This window comes from Galeopterus variegatus, unplaced genomic scaffold, assembly GCF_000696425.1.
Source record: "Galeopterus variegatus unplaced genomic scaffold, G_variegatus-3.0.2 Scaffold1555, whole genome shotgun sequence".
Classification (NCBI taxonomy): Eukaryota; Metazoa; Chordata; class Mammalia; order Dermoptera; family Cynocephalidae; genus Galeopterus; species Galeopterus variegatus.
Window position 1 is genome coordinate 8,913 of NW_007727666.1, and position 11,231 is coordinate 20,143.

The following is an 11,231-nucleotide window of genomic DNA, read 5'->3' on the forward strand; positions in this document are numbered from 1 at the left end:
ATTGTGTTCCTTCTCAATAACCAAGGGGCAACTGTATTTCACTAAGCCTGTGATTGAAAAATGGATTGTAGGGGCCGGCCCAGTGGCGCACTGCTACAGTGCGCCACTTGGGAGCGCGCTGGCGCTCCTGCCGGGGGTTCGGATCCCACATACAGACCGGCCGCTCACTGGCTGAGCGAGGTGCGGGGGCAACACCGAGGGTTGCGATCCCGTTGCCGGTCCCGGTCCGGTACAGGTGTGACACTGAGGGTTGCGATCCGTTGCTGGTCACAAAAAAAGACAAAAAGGAAAAAAAAAAAAAAAGAAAAAATGGATTGTACATTGGGCATGTTAAAATTATACAATTTAATTAATGGCAATCATAACAGAACTTCTTTTTCAAAAAAGTAAAAGAGCCATCCATTCAAATCAATCATAAATCTTGAAAGACTTTATTTTAATTCATAATTAATAAGGAGACTTTTATTGAACACTTCATATACACAAATTTCTAAATGCCTAGATTTGGCATTTAGAGATATAAAGATGGTCATCCTTACCCTCTGGGTATACATGTTTAAAAAGGTAAGTATAATAGTTGGAAGCACATGATGAAAGCAAATTGATGTTGAGAGGATGAAGACTTCTCGGGGGGTAGGATGGCTTATTCATTCATTCAGCCACATGTATGGAACATCTCCTACATTGCAGACACTGTTCTAAGTGCTGGGGGAACATGCTGAATAGACACAGAAGGTCTTTGCTGTCATAGAGTTTACATGCTAGCAGGGGAAGATACGTAACTAACAAGCAAATGTATGCTGTAATGTCAATAAGCAATAGGTATTATGAAGAATAATGTGGGTAACAAGATAGAGAGACTAGGATGGGGAGGAAGGTGTACTGATTCAGATAGCTTTGTTAGGAAAGATCTCACTGGGAAGAGAATATGAGCAGTGAGCCATACAGAGGAGTGGAAGAAGAGTTCCAGGTAGAGGAAGTGGCCTATATGAAGATACAAGTGGGAACTAGACTGGAAAATTCCAAGAACAGCAAAGGTCCCACAGCCGGAAAGTAGTGAGCCAGGGAGAGGGGTAAGGGAGGAGTCCAGTGAGGGCAGTGCTGGGCGGGCCATGCAGGCCACTGTGACTGTGGCAGAGGCCACTGGAGGGTCCAGCTAGGGCCACAATGTGATCAAGTTCAGGCTTTAAGGTGATCACTGTCTTTGTGAGGAGTGGATTGTATTGAGGTAATGGGGGGAGGTGTATTAATTAGGGTAGACTAAACTGCTATAACAAATAATAAAAATGTAGTGGCTCAAACACCATAGAACTTTATTTATCACTTGCATTAACAGTCCAGGAAGGGTGCTCCACATCAGTGGGATGCTCTCTTCCATGCATATCCTCAGGGAGTCAGGCACCTTCCATTTGTGTGACTTCACCATCCCCTAGGACCATATCATGTGCAAAGTCAATACTAAGTTACCTTCTTCAGATTTCCTACAAAGGAAGGAAAAAGAGCACAGAGAGATGATTTACGTTTTCTTGGAGACCGTGGCCCAGAAGTGGCACTCACCACATCTGTTCACATTCTACTGGCGCGAATGTACTTAGTGGCTACACCTAACTGCAAGAAATCCTGAATGTTCTCTAGCTGTGGTCTCTATCACAGGAGCCCACTGCAGTAAACAGATGAAAGATCAAAGTGGCTTGGATGAGGATGGGAGCAATAGAGGTGGTGAGAAGTGATCATGTTCTGAATACATTTGTTGGTAGAATCCATAGGATTTACTGATGCAATAGATGTAAGTGTGAGAGAAAGAGAGAAATCAGGATGAATCTTAGATGCTTGTGTAAACAGTGGTGTCATTTACTCAGATGAAGATGACTTGGGGAGAATAAATTTCTGTTTTAGCCATCCTAAGTTTGAGGTGCTTATTAGCCATATAAGGGGAGAGATTAAGAAGACAAGTAAATATTCAATCTTCAGTTCAAGGGAGAGGTCAAGGATGATGTAAACTTGGAGTTGTCTGTACCTGGGCAGTATTTAAAGCCATGGGACTAGATGATATCTGTTAGGAGGGCGTATTTATGGAAAAAGGAGAGTGCTGAGTATTGAATGTTGGGATACTCCAATATTTTCAGGTTGGAAGGAGGAGGTGAGCCAGCAAAGGAAACTGAGAAAGAGTGGGCAGTGAGATAGGAGGAAAGCCAGGAAATTGAGGCATCTTAGAGAAGAAAGTGTTTCAAGAAGGAGAAATGAGTGTCAGATGCTGTCTGGGAGGTCAAGTAGGAAGGACTGGAAGTTGACCATTGAATTTGATAAGATTCAAATCACTGGCAAGCTCAGAAGGAGTAGTTTTAGAGGAACAGTATATCCAATCCTAAGAGTGGGTTGAGAAAATAATGGGACNAGAAATGAGTGTCAGATGCTGTCTGAGAGGTCAAGTAGGAAGGACTAGAAGTTGACCATTGAATTTGATAAGATTCAAATCACTGGCAAGCTCAGGAGTAGTTTTAGAGGAACAGTATATCCAATCCTAAGAGTGGGTTGAGAAAATAATGGGACATAGAGACTGCACAGGCAATTCTTTTGAGGAGGTTTGCTATAAGGAGGATAAAGAAATAGAGCTGTAACTAGGGAATGGCCTGGAGACATTTGTTTAGGGAGGTATTATAGTGTATTTGTATTTGATGGGAATAATTCATTAAGGGACAGAAGAATTGATGACATCAGAAAAAAGTCCTTGAACAGGCCAAAGAGGGTGGGAGGCAGGACACAAGTAGAAGAGGGGCCTGAGGTAGGAGTGGGGACTGTGCACCTGCTGTAAAAGGAGGGAAGGCAGAAGAGCGTACAGATGCCAGGGGCTTGGCAGATTTGGTGATGAAAGGATATAAAAGTTCTCTTTGGAGAGGACAGTTGTTAATTTGTTATGTCAGAGAGTAGGAGAATGAGTTGACTAGATGTAAGACTGCTGAGGAATGCTGAAGTGTGGAAGTGTGTGTGTGTAAGGGAGCGCTGACGGCCCTGCACCGTGGAGCCTAAGCTAGGTAAGAGGGTAGTGAGAACAGGAGGTAGGTCATGGAAAGCAAAAACATCCAGGGCAAATTAACCAAAGGTCCTTCTGTGGACTATGAATAGTTGGAATAAGGGTCAGCAGAGCAAATGAGCTTTAAATTTTGTTTTTTTTAAAGGAGATGATGGGCTGAGAGTAGATTGCTTAAAATCATGATTTAGGAAGTGTAAGGTTACTGGCAATGACAAGCCTCAAATGTGGTTAAGGGAATTGGTGGTTGAGGTGAGTGAAAGGTGAGATTGTTGGAATGAGGATTTCAGTGACCCGAGAGAGCAGGGCATTGAATGAGTTGTTTATGTAGAAGTCTGCACGAAGTCAGCAAAAATAATGATGGGGTGGTGACAGAGAGAATTATGGTGAGTCAGGCGCTGAAATCCTTAACAAGGGAAGGGGAGAGACAAAGAAGTTGGTAAGGACTACAACGATAAGGGGTAGGGTGTGAAATGGTGTGATGGCATATTCTTTGGAGGGGCAAGGTCATAAAGCCACAGTGACCAGAGAGGATAGAAGACTTGGACTAGCCCTAGGCTCAAGACAGATATGGACCCTGCCCCCATAAAGCATATAGTCCAGTAGGCAGAGAAACACATAACTAAATACACAGCTCCAAATAATTGTAGTGGATGAAGAAAGGAAATGGGTTGTAGGAAATATTAATGGTGTGAGGGAATAAATTTAGATTTTGTTGGGGAGGCTGATTTCTTTGAGAAACTGATATTTGAGCTCAGACCTGAGGGATGAATAGGAGTTGGACTGGCAGAGGGCTAGGGGATCCATGAGAAGTGGATCCCCGCTGAACTCCAGGAACCAACACATAAAATGTGGTGGAGGTGAGGAAGAAGAGTAGTGTATGAGACAGGATCTGGACACGGAGAGAGGAGGCAAGGGCAGGGGAGAGGAGATGGCACCTTCAAAGTAGTTTGGCTGAAGCAGAAAGTTGGGATTGGAGAGAAGAGAAAGGGCTAGTTAGGGAGCTGTCAATCATATTTCCAGAGCAACAAATTATAAGGGTTGAGAACACCTGAAGATTTAGTGTTGCCATGAAGTATAAACATATAGCCAAGTTAATGCAACATATTATTTGTTTGAATCACTATTGTGGTATTCATGATGATTAGACCACATTGTTAAGCAATCTATATGTATTTCATGGTTAAATTGAGCATTTCTGGAATCAGCTGTAACTGGGATGGTAGAGCTGAATAGAACAAGACACGGCTCTGAGAAGCTCTGATGTGCCCAAAATCCATGAAGGGTGAGGTGGGACCATACATTTATTTATTGCTAAGCCTGCTTTCTCCTCAGCCACCTCAACTGCCAGAGGAAGGAATCAGAAGAGGTACTCTCCCTCCCTTCCTCTCCTTCGTCAGCTTCTAATCTATAAGACCAGGCTAACCTGAGTTGACCTTCAGAGTCACAAGGTAGCAAAGACCATCCCACAGTAGGAAAAAGCCAACCTGGCACAGCAGTCCCAGTGGTCACATTAGGGAACCTGGAAGTCCAGATGTCATATTCCCCACTCTACCCCCTTACCTCTGAAAAACAGGAGGGGAGATCTGAGCTTTCCAGCTCCCGCAGACAACAGATCTGGACAGACGTGCTATGAGTTTTAGAGGAGCGTCCTTCTCCACTCTGACCCTCCTTTTTTTCTCAGATCCTTGGCTGGGGGGAGGCCACAGGCACATCTTTCTTCCTTCTCCAAGAGCAAGTGCTAGGAGTGTCTTTGAGGCTGAGTTACAAAAGTGGGGAAGAGGAGCTTATAGATATTTGCCTATAAAAATAGAAGAGAGTTTGGTAGCAAATTTGTAACCAAAGATTTGGCTAATTTATCTTTTAGATTTTTCCCTGAAGTCTAGGCTCCAAGAACAAGATGTCCAGTGGAGACCAACTTCTTTCTCCACCCGCATGTGCAACCCCTGGGTCTCCTTGTTGGGGGTGAGTAATTTTATTTTGATCTCAATTGTCCTTGAGACATAATTCAGGTGGAGACATGTGTGATCTTGGGGGAAGAGGAAGGAAAGCAGGAGGACTTAATTAGCAGCAATGTGATTTAATTGCCTGATATATTAGAATTTCAATGAGACTATATGTGGCAAGATTACACTTAATAAACCACTTGCCGTCAATGACTTAATTTTTAAGTAATTATCTCTGATAACCTCTGGGTTACTAAATTTCTAGGTGTACCAAATTAGCATAATTTCATCCTAATTTGTTTCCTGTAGAAAGGACTGGGTCAAGGAGCTAGGATAGAATGTCTATTTATTGATAGTTTTGATTAAAGGGTTACTTTCAAAGTGTGTCTTCCCAAATATCTACTTAAGTTAGGTTTTTTTAATTATGAGTGAGCTTCAATTACTTTTACGGTGGTCAGAAGTTGATGAGAGGAACTATTGTTTATTAAAGCCCTAGCCATGTGGCTTACTTACCAAGTAGAGAACCATTAGGTAACTTGCTCTTTCTACTCTGTTTCCACAGGCTGTCGGGTCCCTTCTCATCATGCTTGTCATCCAGTGGGTCTATACTCTGGTTAACATGGGGGTTGCTGCCATTGTGTATTTCTACATTGGCCGGGCCAGTCCAGGGCTTTACCTTGGTAAGCAGCACAGCCATTTTGCTACCACTTCTCTTATTCTCCGTAGCATTTATTGAAAAAAACATTTTGAACACCTATCAAGTGTCAACACTGATTCAGATGTGAATCCTGTTTTCATATAGCTTACAGTCTAGGAAGAGAAATATGTAAATGATAACAAGTGAAAAATGCTAACAACGTATTGTAAGATTCATAAGACATGTACAAGTAAAATGTGTGACAACACTAGCACAAGGGCAAGGAGGGATGAAATGAACAAAAAACTGCTCTAAGTTTCTTACACTCTATGTAAAGTAATATAATATCACTTGGAGGTAGAGTATGGTAAGTTTAAGATGTATAGTATGAACCCTAAAGCAACCACTAAAATAATGTAATAAAGAATTATAGCTAATAAGCCAATAAAGGAGATAAAATTGAATGAAAAAGTCCTCAAATCAAGATAAGGTAGAAAAAAGGAAAAAGAAAAATAAGGCAGAAAAAAGGAAAAAGATACTAAAGGACATGTGAGACAAACAAAAATCAAATAGCAAGATGTTTTATATTAACCTAGCCACTAACTATAGGTGGTCTAAATACTCCCAATTAAATGGCAAAGGATAAAAAAATCATTATCCAACTATATGCTGCCTATAAGAAATCTCTTTTATTTATTTATTTATTTATTTTTATTTTTTCCTTTTTGTCTTTTTTACTGACCGGTAACGGGATCGCAACCCTCAGTGTCGCGCCCGTACTGGGGACCGGCAATGGGATCACAACCCTTAGAGAAATCTCTTTTAAATATAAAAGCACAAGTAAGTTAAAAGTAAAAGGATGGAAAAAGATATACCAGGCTAACATTAATCAAGAATGAGAGCTGGAGTGGCTGTTTAACATCAGACAAAGTAGATTTCAGAAGAAAGAATATTACTAGGGATAAAGAGGGTCATTTCATAAAGAGAAAAATTCATCATGAAGACATAATAAATCATAGCATTTATGCACTTAACAGCTTTGAAATACATGAAGCAAAATCTGATAAAACTGTGAGAAGAAATAGAAAAGTTCACAGTCATAGCCAGAGATTTCAACAGCTCTCTTCCAACAATTGGTAAAACAAGTAGGCAAAAAGTCAGTAAGACTATAGAAGATTTGAGTAACACTGTCAGCAAAACTGGCCCGATTGACATTTATAGAAACACTCCACCCAACAACAGCAGAATATACATTCTGTTCAAGTGTACAATAAAACATTTACCAGAATAGACCATATTCTAGGACATAAAAATGTTTCAGTAAATTTAAAAGTATTCAAGTCAATTTGAGAATAAAGTATCTCCTCTGACCAAAGGGGGAGGTAATTAGAAATAAATAACAGGCCGGCCCATGGCTCACTTGGGAGATAACACCAAGGCCAAGGGTTCGGATCCCATATAGGGATGTCTGGTTAGCTCACTCGGGAGAGTGTGGTGCTGACAACACCAAGTCAAGGGTTAAGATCCCCTTACCCTTACCAGTCATCTTTAAAAAAAAAAAAAGGAAAGAAATAACAGTAAAATATTAGAAAGTCCCTAAATATTTAAAAACTAAAGAATACTAAATAACACTAAGTAAATAACCCATGGTTCAAAGAAGAAAGCAGAAGTGAAATTATAAGGTATTTTGAACTGCATGGAAATAAAAATGCAAAATATCAAAATTGTAGGATGTAGTTAACCCAATACACAAGGGAAATTTATAAGTATAACATCAAATGCTTATATTAGAAAAGAAGAATGTTCTCAAATCAGTAACCCCAGCTACCAACTTAAGAAACTAAAAAAAATAAGAGCAAATGAAACCCAGTGGAACAAAAAACTGGTTATGTGAGAAGATCAATAAAATTGATAAACCTCTAGCCAGATTGATCAGAATAAAAGAAGGCACAAATTACCAATACCATGAATGAGTGTGATGATATCACTAGAGATACTACAGCTATTAAAAGGAAAATAAAGTAATATTATAAACAGCTTTATGCCAATAAATTTGACAACTTAGATGAACAAAATTTTAACAAAATGAATCCAGTGGTATATAAAAATGATGATATGAGCACATCATGACCAAGTGGGTTTATCCCAGGAATGCAGGGTTGATCTAACATTGAAATTAATCAGTGTAATTCACTGTATTTACAGATGAGAAAAGAAAACTACAAAATATTTCTGAGAAGAAATCAAAGAGTAAATTAAAGAAATAAATGAAGAACATATACTATGTTCATGAGTTGGAAGACTCAATATTCATAAGATGTTAATCATCCCCAAATTGTTATATAAATACAATACAATCCCAGTCAAGATCTCAGCTGCCTTTTTTGTAGAAATTGGCAAGCAGATTCTAAAATATTTATGGAAATGCAGAGAACCTAGAATAGCCCAACCAACCTTGTAAAAGAAAGACAAAGTTGAAAGACTTGCACTTTCTGGTTTCAAGACTAATTTTAAAGCCAAAGTCACCAAGATAAGCATGGTTTGGAACAAGATAAACAAATGAATCATGGACAGGATAGAGGGTTTGGAAATTGACCCACACATATATGGCCAATTTATTTTCAGAAAAAGTGCAAAGACAGTTCGGTGGGGGAAAAGAAGTCTTTTGAACAAATGACACTGGAACAATTAGAAATCTATATGCAAAAAGTATACATCAACCCAAATATCATACCATCTGAAAATAACTTAAAATGGATACTAGAACTAAATGTGAAACCTAAAACTATAAAATTTCTGAAAGAAAATGGAGGAGAAAACCTTTGTGACTGTGAGGTAGGCAAAGATTTCTTTGATACAACAACAAAAGCAGGAAAAACATTGATAACTTTGACATCATCAAATTTAAGGACTTCTGATCTTCAAAAACACTGGTGAAGGAATGCACCGGCAAGCCACAGACTGTGAGAAAATATTAGCAAGTCACATATCTGATGAAGGATTTGTATCCAGAGAATATAGAAACTCTCAAAACTCAATAAGAAAAGAATACCAAAAACAAAATCCAAAAATGTGTAAACGTTTTAAATAGACTTATTCAAAGAAGGTAAATGAATGGTAAATAAACACACGAAAAGATGCTCAACATCATTAGTCATTAGGGAAATGCAATTTAAAACCACCGTATAATACTACGACATACCTATTAGAGTGACTAAAATTTAAAATCCTGACCCTACCAAGTGGTGGCAAGTGCATGAAGCAACTAAAACTATCATATACTCTGGTGGGAATGTAAAATGATACAACCAGTTTGTAAAAGTTGGCAGTTTATTAAAATGTTAAATGTGTACCTACTATATGATCCAGCCATTGTACTCCTAGATATTTACCCTAGAGTGCTGAAAGCATATGATCATACAAAAATATGTACATGAATATTCATAGCAGATTAATTTGTAATAGCCCAAAACTGGACACAACTCAAATGTCCATCAAGAGGTGACAATAAATAAATGATTGTATATCTATAGAATGGAATGTACTCAGTAATAAAGGATCAGCTATTGATACATGGATGAATCTCAAAATAATTATGCTGAGTGAAGGAAACCAGACAGAGAGGTTGCATAGTATATTATTATAGATATATATCATTATTGGAAATGCAAACTAATCTATAATGATAGCAGATTGGTGGTTACTTTTGGATGGGGTGGGGTGGGGGATGCATGAAGGAGGTCTTACGAAGTGGCTTATGGAAATTTTTGGAGGTGATGGGTATCTTTATTATCTTGCTTGTGTGATGGTTTCACAGTATATATGTCAACACAGACCAAATTATAGCCTTTAAATACACACAGTTTGTTTTGAAAATGTACCCGGTATTTGTTTTAATCAGTTATGCTAAAACACAGACCCAGAAATGACTGTCATGAAGGAAAAAGTTTATACTCACAGATCCCTAGAAGCAAGAGGCACGGTGTGCCACACAGGGCCATAAGGGGCAGCACCAGGGCCAGCTGTGGGCGGGGGGGTAGGCAGAAGTAAAATACCACATGTTCTGACACGTATGTGGGAGCTAAGACAGTTGATCACATAGGAGCGGAGAGTAGAATGGCAGTTACCAGAGGCTGGGAAGGGCGGCGAGAGTGGGCTAGTGAGAGGTCGGTTAACTGATACAGAAGTGCAGCTGGACGGGAGGAATGATGTCTAGTGTCCTGTAGCGCTGTAGGGTGACTATAGTGAACTGCAATTTGCTGTATACTTTCAATTAACTAGAAGAGATGATTTTGAATGTTCCCAACACAAATAATAAATGTTTGAGGTAATGGAATAAAATGAGTGGTTTTCAGGGCTTCGGGGAGGAGGGTAGAACACAGAGGATTTTTAGGGCAGCAAAACTATTCTGTACGATACTGTGATTGTTTGTATGTGACACTATGCATTTGACAAAACCCATGAAACGTACAACACAAAGAGGGAACGCTAATGTAAGATTGAGTTAATAGTAATATATCCATATTGGTTCATAATTGTAACAAATGTGGGCTAGCTGGTTAGCTCAGTTGGTTAGAACATGGTGCTGATAACACCAAGTTCAAGGGTTCAGATCCACTTACGGGCCAGTGTCCAAAAAAATAAATAACAAATATACCATACTAATGTAACATGTTAACAATAGGAGAAATTGTGTTTGGGGGGGGAGGTGTGGGAACTATCTGTACTTTCTGCTCAATTACTCTGTAAACCTAAAACAGCTATAAAAATAGTCTGTTACTTAGAAAAAAATCTAAAACTGCAAAACTTCTAGGAAAAAAAACATAATAAAACCTCAACAAAGCTGGTTTTTTTTTTTAAAGGAAAAAAATAGTAATACTAAGAAGAGATTCTTATATTAGCTAATTTCATGGATAGAATGTATTTTAATTAACATAGTGATCACATCAGTGATTGCTTCTAAATTTCTTAAAAAATAGTTTGATCTTAAGGTTTAAATATTTTCCAGAAATTTATTCACAGGCAAGTATGAAATCAAATTTCAGGTCAATGCCCACCTAAAGTTGAGGTAATTTAGAATCTAAATGACCACATCATAAATAGGGTTGGTTAATAAAGAGTTTATTTTCTTCCGTCTGACAATCTCAAAGTATATTAGGAATCTTCTCTTCATAGTTGCAGATATTAATGCAAATCTAAAATTTATCCTCCCTTTAACCATAAGAACCCTAAATGATACTGAATGAACATATTGTCAGTTGCATACTGTTGGATTAACCAAGACTCTAAGATAAGCCTCTTAAAATAGTGCTAACTTCCTGATCATATATTGAACATTACCTAAGGAATCAATTTTTAACTATATGTCTGCCACATATATGCATATATAATTTAGAAAAGATTTTCTAAAATTACATTGATCTGTTTTTCTAAAGTTATATATAATTTATTATGCAATATTTTTTTAAAAACCCACACCAAAGGAGGGATGGGTTATTTTTCTTTTTTTTTTTTCCTTTTTGTCTTTTTTACTGACCGGTAACGGGATTGCAACCCTCGGTGTCGCACCCGTACCGGGGACCGGCAACGGGATCGCAACCCTCGGTGTCGCACCCGTACC

General features: G+C 38.7%; 1 protein-coding gene across 1 annotated transcript in view; it reads left to right on the forward strand.

Moving 5' to 3' along the window:
• Positions 1–4,901: 4,901 nt before the first annotated feature.
• Positions 4,902–11,231, forward strand: part of SLC12A8 (solute carrier family 12, member 8) — a 12,124-nt gene continuing 5,794 nt past the window's right edge. The window contains exons 1-2 of the mRNA XM_008577642.1: positions 4,902–4,993; positions 5,537–5,654. Of these exons, the coding sequence (XP_008575864.1) occupies positions 4,964–4,993; positions 5,537–5,654 (148 nt within the window). The 5' untranslated portion in view covers positions 4,902–4,963. The remainder of the gene's footprint in view (positions 4,994–5,536; positions 5,655–11,231) is intronic.